Source organism: Larimichthys crocea, chromosome VII (genome assembly GCF_000972845.2).
Source record: "Larimichthys crocea isolate SSNF chromosome VII, L_crocea_2.0, whole genome shotgun sequence".
In the NCBI taxonomy this organism is placed as follows: Eukaryota; Metazoa; Chordata; class Actinopteri; family Sciaenidae; genus Larimichthys; species Larimichthys crocea.
Window position 1 is genome coordinate 9,587,771 of NC_040017.1, and position 16,894 is coordinate 9,604,664.

A 16,894-nucleotide genomic window follows, 5' to 3' on the forward strand; every position below is an offset into this window, starting at 1 on the left:
CAGCAGACGCAAAGACACAAAACGCTCATTAATTCAATATCCCCTCCAAAAGTCATCACTTTACCTTTGAGCAGTTTTCACATTCGTAGTGCTTGCCACTGTCGTGCGACATCTGATGTCGGATCAGGTTAGATTTCCAGTTGAAGGCCTTGGGACACTGGTCACACTTATATTCCCTTTCTTCGGAGTGGGACAGAGTGTGGGCCTCCAGACTGCAGGAAATGCAGAACATAAAGCAACAATAAGGGTTTGTTTTGTATCATATTGCTGTCTGGCAGCAGAAAAATCCCACAAGAATCTGTAAATTTGTGTTTGTGTGCAAACTATTCACTTACCTCTGGATGTCAGGGAACACCTGGTCACACTCCTTACACTCGTGTAAACCGTGGGACACGTGAAGGGGTCGCAGGTCTTGAGGTTCCTGGGCCTTCAGGTCGCTGTCCCCTCCTAAGATACATCAGAAAAGATGAAACAAAGCTAGAAAAGTGTTTGTGTTTACCTGTCATTTGTAACGCATTTCTAAATTCATCCAACCTGCAAGTTAACTTAAAATGTAAACTATATATGAATAATCTGTTTGGGTATTACAGCTAGCTGCAGAGTTGTGCAGTATTAAAGTATGTTTGTGGTCTTTTAGAGAAAGCTATTCCATTACATAGATCATATGGGAAAAATATAATGATTTGCATTCCCGCAGGCCCTGGTCAATTACAGAGTCTGTGGTCCAGTCTCGTACAAGTTACACTGAATCTCTTGTTACTACGTATAAAAAACATCCAGTATCAAAGTCTTGGACGAATCATGTAATATGAATACAAATATATATATTCTTAGTTGTACTAATTGTGCACTTTGGCTCAAAGTGCACAAATGGTCTCATGTGAAAACAATGTTCCACCGCTCTTCTGGATTTTGAACATTTTCACATGACTCTCCACTCCTCTTTTACTCCCTGCTTACATAAAATAAAACATAATTTATATCAGTTTATGGACTCTTCTATCCACAGTGCATTACTGTATTATCTCATCTTTTTAGTGGCTCCGGCGGGAAAAAAAAGCCCTTACATCATTTGAGTCATAGTCCAACAACACATCTACACATCCTTCTTGTCACTCTCCAGTGCCCACTGTTTACAATGGCATGAAAATAGACCCACATATTTAACAACAAAAGTCAAACCTGGGTTAAGGAAGGAGGAGGGGGGCATCCCACACGGCTGCTTCTGGTGGTCCAGCAGCTGGTTGCGGGACTCAAAGTGCTGGTCACAGTCCTCACAGCGGTACTGCCTCTCCTCTGCATGGTGGGAGGCAGAGGCATTAGCATATTTTGCATTAAAATAAATATTGTTTGGATCTTGACAGTTGACAGAAATATGTGTTTGTGTGTGGTGCTGACCATGAATATCAGGAGCCATGGTGTCACATGAATACTCTTCAGCCTTCATGAAAAGTAGCAGCTCTTCACCGGGGAAAATCTCTCTGGTGACTTTGTAGAAGATCTGCAAGAGGATGTTTGTGATTAAAATGTGCTTTTTAATTACAAAGGTCAAAGAAAACTGTGAGGATCAACATATTTCACTCTGCTGAATTCGCCATTTTTTTGTCATCCTGTAAAGACTTTGCAGCTGTTTTTGTTTTGACTGCATTTTTTTCTTCTCTACCATAGCCCATGACTGAATTGCAATGTGGGCTACGCTCCCAAAATGTTAAGCCAGCAGAGGTCACTCAGAGTAGCTCCTGGTACATACAAACACACACACACACACACGCATTCAAATCTGCTACACGTGTGTACATGCTTGTCGTATTTGCACCACCACCAACGTACACACACACACACACTTATTAACGTGTAATTAATTATCATGTAAGACATCCATCTTCATGAAAACCAAATGAAACAACCATACTCTGGAATAAATATACTGTAATAAATACTGTACACACACACACACACACACACACACACACACACACACACACACACACTTGCTTCTAGTAGACAAAAAGCTGAAAAAAAAAACCCCAATACAAAATAAATGAGTGGCGAGCAGGCTTACTAATGAATGGTGATAAACAAAAAAAATAAGCAAGCTGTTAAAAAATGCATTCTGTTAATTGAGTATTTCAGTGATGGATGAAACTTCCAAACCGTGAGATCAATTAAGGACCAGCACCACCTCATTCAGTACACTTATTTTTAAAGCTTCTGCATTTCCATAGAACAATAGCTATGGTACAGATTTGATCAGATTCATTTAGTCTAAAATATATACTGATTATCAAAGCTTGTCCCTGCTAAACATGTGTGTGTGTGTCCGGGGGGGGGTGGTCAGTCATTTTAAAGAATCAGCTGAGAGACCCTGGGACTGTGGTGCTTCCCATGGACACACAATAGCCTTTCTCTGTGAAACAATCAGACATGGCGTTATTTTTGGCATGCTTTGGAGGTTTAACATGTTACTTTCCGCCGCTGCGTCAACGTGACAATGATGATGGGCGGATTTATTAGAAATGTCATAGGGAGGGGGAGGCTGCTTCTGGGAAGGCATGGGTCACAGGTACACCACTCATGGACGGAATTCCTGGCGAGCACTCGAGACTAGAACCGCACTGGCTCCGCAGAGAGTTATGATAAATATCTTGGTCACAATAAAGATCATGAAGTATTCTATGCCATAATTGTTTGTGTCATTGTTCTAACTTTTGGCAAACGATATAATACTAAATATGACACTACAGATTTTTCTGTGACTCACTGAAGTACAGGAAGTTCCTAGACAGAGAGCCACTAGAGTGAAGGGAGCTCAAGTAAGTAAAAAACCAGGGTCTGCCCAAGGCAGAGTTCTTGCATGTCAATAACAGAGGAGTGATTGGTGCACAGTAACTGATGTAGCCTTGTGGTAACATGAAAGTATGATTTAAATTCAGGCATTAAAAAAAAAAAAATCTAAGTGGGCCAAGAAAGTCGGTGGGAGGGTGACAGGCACTACAAGTCTGACTCCCATTACAGGGATAAACCAGAGTCATTACAGTTATACAGACCAGGAGAGACACGTAACCACCAAATTTAATTCAAAAAAATATTCTTGTTTTCATTTTTGCAGCATTATAGTTTTAAATCTTTTGATTTGCATTAATTCAACCGCTGAGGTCCATAGAGAAACATTTTGCCAACTCTTCTTCTTGAAGTCTGCTCTAAGAGAAATCAGATCAGCAATAACAGTGCTGCTATCCCATTGTTTCTAAGAATGAACTCAAATGAGAGGTTCCCAACAGAAGCTTTAATCCCTGACATACCCTACCCTAACCTCTGTCCACATCCTAAACATACACATGCGGGAACATGGAGGGAACTTCATGAGCACACATGCATGGATACGCAAACAAACACTCTTTCCTGTGTCCGTCACCTCTGTAAGGCCACAGAAATATTGTGATTTAGAAACAATCAAACGGCAGTTCAAACAGACATGTGAGTCTGTAGGGATTCCGCTCTGAGAGACTGATACCGAGACGGAGGAGGGAGGCTCGTTGGAAAGCTACCAGGGCGCGGACTTAGGCCTCGGAACATAAAAATTAATGGACACTGTCGAAACCACTTTGTCCATAAATACAAGAGTGCAGGTTCATAGTAAAGTGCAACTGTAAGTCTATAATTTGAGTATGTTTTACAAATAAAAGGAGATAATTAAGAAACACATAGTGAGGAGAGACCAGAGTCTCAGGTGAGTCTTTCAAACGTGCAGCAAACATCCACAGTCTGAGCCTGACCCCTGACTGCCCTCTTTCAGGGATCAATGAACATTTCTGTAGTTCTGCTCCTCAGCAGAGGAAGGTGTGTTTTGGGGTAGCATTAAGTGCACATACGAGCAGGCGCAGGATGGTGATTACGAATATGAGGGGAATTCCCCCCTGACAGCTCCACCCCTTCGCCTAAAGGGCCGCCACAGATAAACAGTGAAAACACAAACAAACAAAGCAGGGGCTCGCTCCAGAACAGAGGACGCTGTGTTTGATTCTAGGGGTCATCCTTAACTTGTCACGGACACACTAACATACACACACACATGCACTGACTATCAGCGGTCTTTAACAGTGGCTTAAAACAACTGTAGATAAGATAGCCAGGGTGTCTGAGTTCACACTAAGAGAACTGGTTGCCTCATCATCAAAGCCATTTCTTTACTCTTACTGCAAACAAAAACAGCAGAAATGATTTCATTTCTTTGGAAACATACATGAGCTTGACTTCACATTAATGCAATGTCTTTAGTCTCCTCTGCAAAGTCTGCAGTAGCAGCCAAGAAAACTAGTCCCCTCGCTGATTGAATCTTACTGCTGATCAATTATTTTCTCTTTATATGTGTATCACTCCTCTCTCTATATATGTTCCTTTATTGAGTCACTACTTATCTTACTCTCTCTCACTCTCTCTGTCAAAGGTTACAACCACAAGAGGATCACAGGCTATAATCGGACTACTTTGTTACCTTGACACCATTAGTCATTAGCTGAATAAACACAGTCACATTTTCCCCGGTCACACCCTGTTGGCCGACTCCTCGCTCACACAGAACTCAGTCGACAGGTATGCCATTCACCGACGATATCCTGCCACAATAAACTCTCAGTCTGGGTGCTGCTCTAAGTGCAAAAACTTAAGACATTTAACACAAAAGCCAGACCCACAACCAACGTTCACACTGCGATAATTATAAATGGTTAGACAGATATACCAAAACTCCAGGTTTTCTTATTTCTAGCCAAATAAATCACAAAATGTCATCAAGCTTAAGAAGAACGCACTCTACACTGTGTATGTGTGCTCGCACAGCAGTAGCGCAACAACACCAGTGTGTGTCACCATGTGCTGTGACCTCCCAGCAACTATGCTGGAAGGGTCATGCAACATGTACAGTACGTTTGGCAGGCACCATCACTTGGCTGACGAACAAAACCATTTCGTGACTTAGATAGCAATAAAGAGCATGAGCGCACAATGTGCAGCTGGTTTCAGCAAATTGGATGAACATGTAAGGAAGCCAACATGGGGTTATATTCATGTTCAATGGAGTCAGCTGTGGGAAAGCGACCTTATGAAGAAGCGGAAACTTTCTGACATCTCATCAATGTCAGGTAGAAACTTTCGGTTTTGGTCTTTACATGTTCAGTATTTAAACAAGTCTGATCTCAATGAAACTGAACAAGCCTTGAGCTGTTATCTCAGTGTGTTACAATCACTTGATGATTTCACCTCTAGTGTATTTACATAGTGAATGACTGTCGGTGCTTTGCTAATATGCCCCTCAGCCACTTCATCCCACTCAATACTGAGTGAGAATCAATAGAGCGAATGAGATTAACGCTCATATCCCTCTGCACTGTCTTATGAAAGGCTCTTCAGGGCCTCGTTGGATGATGTTAATTACACTTTTAATCCATTTTCCTTTCAGTCGAATTGCTAGAGTGAGGAGCGCAGTGGAGGGTTTTCAAACACTAATTGCCCTAATTATCTTAACGACAAAACACGGTGATCATGGAAGGATCTGTGCAAGAAGTGCCCGGGCTGCATTGCTCAGAGCGCGAGCTAACAAATGACGATAACAAATGAAGAGAGCCGGAACATTACGTTATGGCTGGTTGAGAGGTTAAAGATGAACTTGAAAAAATGCATCGCCGGCTAAAGTTAAAAGATCTAACAATTACAAATCAGCTTAGCCAAGATTCTTTGTCATTAATTATTTTCTGATTTTTTTTCATGCTTGAACTGAAAACAAAGAAGTATCATTTTCAGATCTCTTCAGAGGGCTGTTTTTATTTGTGAGAAACTGCATTCAAACCTACGAGTTACAGCACGTTGAAATAATCACAGATTTCAGGGTGACTCACAAATTGCGACACCTGCCATCTCCTTCCTCTCTATTCTTTCCTGTTGCTTTCCACTCTGCAGTGTCAAAAATATAAAGCTACAGAACAGAGCAGTATGTCCATGTTAAATTAAATTCTTAATGTGCTGCTTATTGCAGCATTGGACAACAAACGGTTATAAACAATAATCTATGTGCCACTGAATGTAAACAGATTTTTTGACTTTTATTCCCTTGTCATCAAAAGACAGAAATGTGATAAATTATAACCATAGAGAGGATTACCATTCTCTATCATTATAGAGCGTATCAGTTTCAGTCGTAATGACTGTAGAGAATTGACTCTATGTGCTAAAAAGTGAATATAAGATATTGTTTTAACATTACAAATAAGGTCTGACATTCTTTTTATTAATATTTGCAGAATCTGTTTGATTAAGTTGTCTGTTTTCACAGTTTCACAGATCTTTTGTGCCAATGTAGTGGAGCTAAATAGAAAAAATTAATTGCAGAGAGAGAGGAAAAAGGAGAAGTGGGATCCCAAACAGTTCCTCCGGTAAGACAAAACAGGCTTTTTTCTCTCTCTCCCTCTGCCCTACTCACTCATTCATTCCTCTCTCACTCCCTCACCCTCCTGAGATTGGTCATAAAGTTTTATGATAAACAGAACTGGGTCAGAAATAAGGGGACGGAGGCCAGTTTAACTCTCACATTGGCAGGGCTAAATTGGTGCTTGAAAAGAACCAGGACCGAATAATGACCAACACACCTGGAAATTGCTGTGGTTGTATGACATTTGTCTTAAAATAAAACAGTCACCTCGGCTGATGGTGGGAAGACTCGTTTTAATTTGATTCTGAGCGAAGATTTAGCAATGCGTAAGCTCTGGATAGCTCGTTCAGGTCCTTCGGTGGAAATCTGGTGATGGTATACATTGGCGAGTGGGTAATATGTGGTTTTAGGCTGGGTTCAGACGCAGCACTTCCCTGTGGCAGTAAAAAACCTGTTGGAATCAGGTACTGTGCGTTTTAATGTTTCCAGCTCGGAATGAGGAGCATGGGGAGTCATCTGAACCGCAATGAACAATTCACAGTCCTGCAGAGCGTGCACACAAACACACACACACACACACGCACGCACACGAGTAGAAACACGGATAGTTACAGGTGTGTGCACACACTCCAGAGACACAATGTAAAACACTTCACACACTCACAACAAATCAATGCACATAGAAGTCTGTGAACACGTGGAGACAAAAAGCCCTCATAAGCACACACACACACGCATACACACACACACACACACACACGCACACGACCAAAAAACTGACAGCAGCTTTACAAGACCACCCCCTTTTAGTCTATTCATTTTAAACATACAGACAGGCATTGTGAGACGCTACAGTGTGTTTTCAAAAACACCAATGTTGGCCGGAAGGCTTAAAGACGGCACATTGTGCTGTGTTGTGACAGTGTGTAATACTTAACAATCACCTCATCATAGCCATGTCCGTGACCTGTCGGAGCTTTACACAGCCACCCGAGCAGAACCACAGTGTTGACAGCGAGTCACACCTCGCGGAGAGGGCAGCTTGGGGGAAAGCTCTCTCTCTGCTTGTTTGTCTCTCTGTCTCTTTTAAAAGAGAGCGGAGTAAGTGCTTTTGGAAAGGCCTCACTTCTTCTTCATTCCTGTTCTGTTCATGAAAAGAGCGTGGGCTCTCCGCTCTCTCAACCTCTTCCTTCTTTAACAGAGAGCGCAGGAAGGGTGAGAATGAGGTAGACGTGTGAAGGAAGAGCAGGAGGTTTGTTCCTGAAAGGTTTTTCACTTTAAAGACTTCCCTAATTATTGCAGGGACAGTCATACCGAATGCAGCTTTTATTTGTATGAAATGTATTTGGTTGGAGTTATAATGACGTCATATCGTAATGTCATGTACTTTGTGCTGAAATTTCTATGGGTAATCTAGATGGACCACCAGTGAGAAGTGATGACAAACACGCAGGCTACATTATGTTTTTTAATCGGGTCAAGCTACGGTATGCTCCACACACACATGTCAAAGAAAGTTTAGCCTCTTGTCTTGCTGCCTTGCTGCGTGTGTCTGTGTAGGAGGGGCGTCTGGCCATGGGATTACTGAGATGAACAGGCCCCCATGTGTATAGCACGCACCTCTCTGTACAGCCAGGTGAGCAGCAAAAGGACTGTGACATTCCTGGCATATCTAAGAGTTTATATCGCAAGCGTGACTGGGAAGTGTGTGGAACTATCATCTCGGCGGGCCGCCTCTGATCATTCCCTGTGGTCCTCGTACGGCAGAAGCCAGAACACAATTACAGAAAGAAAACACACACAGATAGCGAGGAGTCTCTGTGGTGCGGCGTGGGGGAGAGCTGTGAGTGTGTGTGAACTGAAGGCAGGGTGGGCCAGCCACTCATGGGACTATCTGACTTGGATCACAATAACACCTTTTAACACAACAGCGTGCAGACAGGACAGCCATCGGAAAATACAGGGAAGCCTTCTGGCATCAGAGCTGTGTTTTTTAAAAAAAAGGCTGTTTCTAAGATCTGAATGACTCTCAGTTGCCCTTGATTCATCCAGCCAGACAGCAAGATTGAGAGGACACATCACCATTTGGGAGTTCAAAATCAAGTCATCCACATGTTTTTATTTTTTCCCTCTGTTCTTGAGATCATATTCATCTCTTATTTTTTGTTGAGCTTGTTCTGCCAGGCAAGCTGCAAGTGTCTCCACGTACCTGATCATCTATCTGGCACGCTGTCAGGTTATGCTGCTTGGCCGCAGGGGCAAACTGGATATGCTTCAGCCAGCTCCCGATATCTGGCTTGCTGGCATCCACACAGAATTTTACATGGCCTGACCCGTCCAAGATCTGCAGAGAGAGAGAGAGAGAGAGAGAGATCAGACTTTGATCAGTATCAGTCCAGGTTACTGTGTCCAAACACTGACTAACCACATACCTCCCACATGTTAGGAGCTGGTCTGTGGCGCAATACACACACACACACACACACACACACACACACACACACACACTTTGGGTAGAGTACAAGCAAAGTCTATGTTAATCATCTAAAAATTCCTCTGTAATATAAAAATGACTGTGCTGTGTGTGTTTTTGTAATTATTATTTCAGCAATAATTCATCAGGAAATTCCTGGAACTTTTATTATTTTACAGCCACAAAAATAATACTAATAAATTCAATAAAACAAAATAAAATAAATGATATATCTGTGGCTTTTATTCTTTTTACCCTTGAGGGAGCTCTCAAGGAATTATGTCATTTCCATTACAGTAATAAAAAATGGAAATGATATTAAAATGTTTTTCAATAACAATAAATCAGTACCAATGCAAGACTATAAATTTAAATCAATTAAATAATAGGATTAGAGAGAAATCAAAACAAGACAGCAAAACATAAGTAATGCAACGAGCTCCTTCTCACTTTTCAGTCTGGTATTATTTTGTTAATAAAAAACGAAATTTAAAATATGCTAATAAATTATTTTGGATTTAAATTTCCCTCAGCTGATGTTTGAATTCGTTTCTGAAAATGTAGTTTCATCGAATACATTTACAAACAGTTTTTATAAGTATAAAATAATAAAAATAATATTAATAAGACAATATAATAATAAAACAATTGTGATAGAAAACGAAGGAAACAATTGTATTAGTCTGTCACACAACAGAGGCACTCTTCAAGCTTCTGAAGAACAAAATAAGAATAAACACAAAGAAGTGAATTATTATGCAAATCATGGGATCACTGGACTTGTGTCATTTAGGAAACATTTATACAGCATTTCTCTCAGAGAACTGTAAAGGGCATAACGTCGTTTTAATGTGTTCCTATTTATTATACAGCAGCTGTAAACTTTACTGGGAAACAAATCAATTGCAGGAAACCGCGAGTGATAAGAATTATGAAGACGAAGCCGATTGTTTGGGATGCAAAACGGAGTCTCTCTCGGGGTCACAAATCTGTCTTTCTGTCTTTGTATGACCTGCGACTGAATAAATATTTAGTTTGCATAAAGCCCTTTGTCCGGACGAACACTGGATCTGCCCATTCATCCTGCAAAAAAAATACTCCGCAGTCTTTTATGACTTTAACCGTCAAGCTCCGTTTACATCTAGATGAACAATGAACGTTTGTTTTATTTATTTTACTTGTTTCGTTTTTGTTTTAATGCAAATCGCTCCATGAAACAAATGTTTTTTTATCCATAGTGTGTTTTCTCTTACCGTACAAACTCTTTTGCACCGGCGTGCGACACTTAAAAACCTCTTGGGATAAGAGCTGCGTTACAAACTGAGGAAAAGTGATGAAAACTCCGGGTTAAAAAAATAAAGACTGTCAAATAAACAATAAAACTACAAATTGTCTTTGCGGTGCGTCGTCCAGATTTCTGGCATTGTAAAAAAAAAAAAAAAAAAAAAAAAAAAAGCACCAGTCTTCTGTTGTTGTTTTTTCGGTGTCTCTTCGGGTCTTCAAGCCACAGGACGACTCCGGTGCGACCGTCCCCACAGACACCGCGCGGTTGTGTAAAAGTAAATCCTCTCTCACTATATTGTCTCACAGACACCGCTTACTCGGTAAATCTCCTCACTGTCCTACAGACATCGCGGATCGCTACTAAAAACTAAAAATCACCTCCGGTACATCAACTTGCTCCCAACTTTTCACTGTGCGCGCTTCGCTTGGCTCGTCCGCTCCTCTCTTGTCACCCCTCCTGTCCTGACGCACCCAGGTGTCCTCTAGTAGCCATTCAACTTTTTCATTTTTCTCTTCCTCTCCCCCCTCCTCAGCCACTCGGGATGTGTCGTCTATATGATAGCAGAGAGAGTCAAGAGGGGGGGTTTGGCTTCAAGCATCGCCCCCTACTTTGCGCGTCCCGGACGGTTTGTGTGATGTTTCGCTTTTACGCATTGTCTCATACAGAAGGATCCAGCGCGTCCATCCCTGAAGCCCAGAGAGAGGCGACTCGAAACACGGGACTGTCTTTAGCCCCTGTCCCCGGTCGGAAGCGTCTCCTCTCCGCAGTAAATTTTAAAGTGACAGGGGCCCGGGGTTGGAGAGGGTGAGCGGGGTCAGGGAGAGGTCGGGATGGGGCTTCTAAAAGGGATGAACTACACACACAAGCAAGCACACTTTAATGAACCAATATAAGCATCAAAGCGCGTATCATTATCCACGTGTTCTCAAACTTTTTTTTCACAACACGCCGCGCCAGTTCATGGACCATTTTATGACATTATTAACCTGAAGATCTGAACTTTTTTTTTTTTTTTTTTTTTTGTTACCTCGAGATTATGATTTAGTTTTGTGCAGCATTTCTGCCTGGGTGCGACAGGAACAACAATAAGAAAAGTGAGAGCTATAATAAAAATAGTCTCCTTATTCTCTAATTGTGCTTGGGGTAATGTAACCGCTAGGCTTAAGTGTTCCTCCTGGGGACCTCCAGGAAACTCCATAAGGACCACTGGAAGTCCCTGTGCCACAATTTGGGAAACATTGACCTAATCACCTGCTTTTTTTTCTGACTTGAACATAAAAATGGTTGGTAGGTAGGTACTCGTGCGCTCTCCTTGCCCAAATCTCCCCCTCCAGCATTACGCGCGCACACACAAAAAAAGCAACCAAGTGATCATAAAAGTAGTTTTTATTTTAATGAAAATGAACAGCTCAAGTCTGCAGTGGCTGAATAAATGTTGAAGTTAAAAACACACAGTTTAATCCTTGCGTATTTACTCCCCCTTACTGCTCTGGCCTCTGTGCACCTGCTTTACAGCAAGCTCAGACGAAGACAGAACATGTTGCATTCGATTTTTTTTTATTTATTCAGTCTTTAATCTACGATGTAAAAGTTTAAAGCCGAAAACCGATGCTGTGAATAAACGGACAAGGGTATGGAATAATAAAGAAACGTCCTCGTTGTCAGTGAGCGGAGTTTATTAGGCAGCTCATAAAGCTGGAGAGGACAGGGCTTTGGCTGATGAGAGCAGATGATGATGGATAACGCCTCACACTGTGACATTGACCTTCCATCCCAGATAATGCCTATTGTTTTACGAAATCGCGGAGCAAATGTGCAGGAAGGACAGGAAAAATCATGTGTAAATAAGGCAGGACCCCGCCACCGATTCCCATCGTCTTGCGCTCCTTGAGAACCGAGGAGAGACCCCGGTCCGCCCGGTCATTGATTTCCTGCCTCTCCTCGACTTGTCCATTGTTGGAACCCTTTTTAATTTAGCCATAAATTGGGAAAGCTCAAGTCGAATGAGCTGTTCTATTTTCTTCCTGTCAGGATGAGGGATTTGTTTTATGATGCATTGTGTATTAAATACAAGTAATCTGGGAAAGTGATTGCTTCACGGCCTCTCTGGGTCTGATCGAGGATCCTGATAGAGAGAAGGGGTCTGAGCTCTTTTCTGAAAAGGAGGAAATGTCTGAAAAAAAAGGAGGATAAACACGCGGGGGGTTTTGTGGTATCACCGGGGGTGAATTGGGTTAACAGTAACAGGACCCCCTGAGCCTGGCACCGTGGAGAAATGCTGTACTTCTCCCCCCTGTCAGGAGATGGCGTGCTCACCTGAACTGAACTTTTTGGAAACATTTCTGATTTAATGAACAAATTCACATGACAATGGAACAGTTCGACATAATCACAGCACTTGTTGTGAAAGGTTTTTCGAAACTTTTTTTTTTCATCATCGAATAATCACACGCAGAACAAAGCTGTGCGCATGTGTTGAAACAGCCTCTAATTTGGTGACTTAAATGTCCGTTTATGGCACTGATCAGAAATCAGCAGTGGCACTATATTTCATCTGTAGACATGTGAGCGAGATACGTCTTTTTTTCTCCAAGTTTCAGGGCATATTTCTTTGGCACAATTTCAGTAAATTGCCTCCCACAGGCAAAAGAAAGAAAGAAAGAAACTTTCCTTTGTGGATCACGTGTTGGCCTTTATTTCTGAGCCGTGAATTTCACCCATGTTGAAAGCTTATATCTGAGTTTGTAACTGCTCTATCAATTTTTTTTTTTGACTTATTATAGGATGGGGGGGAGGGGGGTCATTTCTTTCTCGTCCGCGTGAACTGCAGCACAAAACATCTACATTAAGGCGTCAATTTGCTAGATGGGACATGAAAGATTCAGCTGTATGGGCTTGACTATATAATCACCTGAACGAACGGGCTATAAAGCTCTTGAATCCACACTGAAGAGACCGATGGGGGTGAATTTAAAACACTTGTTCATTTGTTAATAAACCACGAGGGTGATTTGCAAGGCATAGCTCTAATTTATAGGCTATTTATTTCACCAATCCGCCGTAAACACTAGATTCTGGTGTGCTGAGATGAAATAGATCTGGTTTTTATCTGAATTATGCCATGCCTTTGTCATAATGATTCTGACATAGCTACTAAATGGCGGTGTGGAAAAGCTGTTTATCAACAAATTACAAACCAAACACATGCACGCTTCAGGGTATGTTAGTTCCGACTATATCATACCACACAGCATTTCATACCTATTTAAAGGACTCTTAAAAACATACAGCATCCGCGTAATGTTTAGTGCCGAGGCTTTAAAGTGCTGTGAAATTCTTGAAAGGAGGTTAAATTGCTTAAATGGGCCCATGATTATTTTGCTTGCGGCTTTCTTGTTTGTTTTAGGAGTTCAGTCACGCAAAAAAAAAAAAAAAAAAAAAAAAATCATAAATGAATGTAGGGAATTTTTATGATCAAATAGCTTCATATTTTACTTGATCTGGGGCTTTGCTTCATGGGTGTAACACTAGCCCCCCTATACTTTTTTTAATCCTTTGAATAACTTTGCAGTAATATTATTCTGCTATATATATATATATATATAAAGCGACTTTTTGGATTTTGCTGCTCAATCTAGAGCCATGTGAAGTCAGATGGGACAGCGGCGGAGAAGAGGGGGGATTCCCGTGTGGCTTTGCAAACTGACTCCACAGCCAGAGAGCTGCAGAGGCTGCACCGCTGCAGCCGAGCGAGGGGCCACATGGAAACAGTGTGTAGGCCTGTGTAGTGGTGCATTCCAGCACATCCTCCAGGAGAGCGGAAAAGAAGGAAAAAAAAGAAAAGAAAGAAAGAAAGAAAAGAAAGAGAGGAGAGAAAGAAAATATCGCAGCCAAATCCACATGAAATAGGTCTACCATTCACAGCGAGACCTCCCATTGACACCGGCGAAAAGCTGCATTAAGCCTCCATCATGACTCTGTACACACACACACACACACACACACACACACACACACACACACACACACACACACACACACACACACACACCTCTACACCTCCTGCCGCATTTTATTTCGCTTAAACGTGGGGGCCGATTCAATCAAGTGGTAAAAACTCATTTAGGGCTCAAACGAACGCTTAGTCCACCAGTTTGCACAACAACTTCGCAACTTTTTTTTTCCCCCTTCTCTTTTCTTTAATTAACAACACAAGTCTGCAAGAGATTAGAGCTGCACAATGCACTGACTGTGCACATTTAAGTCTCTATATTAAAATAATAATAATAATAATAATAATAGACGTGGTGTCCATACAGCCCAATTATCATTAAAACAGAGCAGCGGAAATGAAAGGGGAAAATGTAAATAAAAAATTTCCTTGGGTCTGGAAGTAGGCCCGTTGTGAGCGGCGTGTTAATCTCCACCTCAGTAATTTGGTTCTGCGGGAGAGACAGAAGCCCTGCTGCTGTGCCCTGCACTTCATAAATCACTGCTTTATGTGGACAAGGTCAGCACCCACCCCCCCTCTTCATCCGACCCACCACCCCCCCACCCCCACCCCCTTCTCCTGGCCCCTCCGCCATGTTTACCCGGCCGCCTGGGGGCTCTCAGGACCAGACCAGCTCACTTCTAATTACTTTGGATTATTTTCATTTGCCGGGGGTCAGCCAGGCATTCCGACAGAGAGAGAAAGAGAGAGGGATGATTTCTCTGACAAATTCTGTGGCTTTGAGAGGAACGGGCCCGGCATGTTTGCTGAATTAGCACCCGGTCATTTTGTTTTGGCACTGTCTTGCTCCTGTCTCTGACAGCCTGCTGCAGTGACAGGTCGGCCACAGCACTGCATGCATGTCTCTATTAACAAATTCTTCATTTGATTTATAACCCCCAAAAAAACAATAACAATGTTTTCTTTCAGGGAGAGAGGGTGAAACAGTCCACGAGGACAGACATATTGGCTTCATCAGTTTTATAGATACAAGTGTCAATACTGGAACAAGGCAGGGCCATCACAGGACATGATGTTTGATTGAGAGGATTTATGAGAAGACATAAATGATGTCATTTCATTTAACAGTTTAGAGAAGGAGGATGAGAGAGAAAGAGAGGGAGAGAGGTTTCTTACAATTAAACATTGTTCTTTTTTCATCACTAAATTAATCTGAGGTACAGACCAATAAAGAAAGAAACAAATTTACAAGTTATTTACATTACATTAACACCCCACAAAATAATACCAATATCTGGCCTATAATCTTTGTTGGAGTAAAAGATGCACACACAGGGCCCACAAGCAGACAGTTTATTTTGAATGCATGTAATATTTAACGGTCCCTCAGTGTAAATGAGATTATGATATTGTTTCCTGTGCTAAAACCAACACTGACAGCAGGAACGGCACAACGTGACCAGGCGCTGCAACAATACATGCTCACTGGATTAAAAGAGGCAGTGCAACCTACTATTAAAAATGATTCGGGCGCCGAGGAGGAGGGGGGCGTGAAAATGGAGAGCGGTTATTATGCAACGTTCCAAAATTAATTTAAAGATAATTGGTTTCAAGCAACCTGACGTGCGCTGTTGTTTAGTGGAGAATTGGTTTGAATGTGGCTGCAGCGAGTTGGGGGTCTCTGAGAGGGTGGAGGGCAGAGAAGTGAGGATGGGGAGGGTGGTAGTGATGTACAGAAAGTAGAACAGGCTGTGGTAATCACAGACACTTCCTCCGCAGAGCTTCAGCATACAGGGCCACACTGTATGCGGGCTACGGGGTGCGATAAAGCTGCACAAGAGTCAAAGGTCACGTTTTTCAAGCATAAATTCAGCGGGCACACAGCTCCTATACGCATGGGACAGACTGGAAACTTAAACAACCCACTCCACCCCACTCCAGCCCAGCGGAGAAAGGGGGGAGGTAATTAGAGCATGTTGCCGGTGGCCGCAGGGTGAACAAATCGGCTCTAAAACGCTCATAGATATCATCTTTAAAAGAGCTTTTTATGTACAAGAGATAAAGCGGTGTGGAACTGAACACGGGCACTTCAGATGTTCAAGTGTCACACATTCATTACATTTATTGAGCTCTCCTCTCACGTTTAAAGTCAGGGCTCTGCTGCAGTACTACGACAATCTGCTTTTCATATACCGTGTCCAATTGGAAGGCCAATATTTTAATGTTGGCGGATATCAGACACATGTAATACTTGTTCAGTGTGACAGGAGACAATGCTGCCATGTCAGCCACCACAGAAAAAAAAAACAAAAAACGACTGATATCATATTAAAGAAGGATGAAAACTGATTGGAGGTAGAGAATTCAGTTAAATCTTTGCAATAGTGTTACATTTGTAATATTTACAAGACACAACTGAAAACCAGTTAATGTTTCTTGGACAGAGCAATGAATTCGGTGAGGCAGGTGGAAAAAACACACCCAAACAGTTGATGTCTCACAGATACACAGACCTTTTCGTGTATTTACTTTTATTGAGTCTTTTTTCCTTTTTTTTGCAAAGCAAAGAAAAAAGCTTTATGTTGTTGTACCGAGCAGAAAGAAACACAGGAAAACATGACAAGTGGGACGAATGTGTATTCCTTATCCCAAATTTACAAGTGGTCAAAACTGCAATGTGAGAAAGTGAGAAAATGTTCTGGAGTCAGTGCAAAGCATAAGCAGATTGTGGAAGTGTGTTCAGTATGTCCGTCATGCACA

At 42.0% G+C, this 16,894-nt stretch overlaps 1 protein-coding gene across 14 annotated transcripts in view; it reads right to left on the minus strand.

Moving 5' to 3' along the window:
- mecom (MDS1 and EVI1 complex locus) overlaps window positions 1–16,894 on the minus strand; it is a 136,465-nt gene that overhangs the window by 18,381 nt on the left and 101,190 nt on the right. For 13 of the 14 annotated variants that reach the window (XM_027280594.1, XM_010751996.3, XM_019253075.2 and 10 more), the window contains exons 3-7: window positions 8,634–8,768; window positions 1,399–1,501; window positions 1,183–1,296; window positions 336–447; window positions 65–212 (exon numbers count right to left, since the gene is read on the minus strand). In XM_027280594.1, the coding sequence (XP_027136395.1) occupies window positions 65–212; window positions 336–447; window positions 1,183–1,296; window positions 1,399–1,447 (423 nt within the window). In that variant the 5' untranslated portion in view covers window positions 1,448–1,501; window positions 8,634–8,768. Of the gene's footprint in view, window positions 1–64; window positions 213–335; window positions 448–1,182; window positions 1,297–1,398; window positions 1,502–8,633; window positions 8,769–10,150; window positions 11,752–16,894 lie in introns of those variants that run through there. The other variant, XM_019253081.2, reaches the window with a different exon arrangement.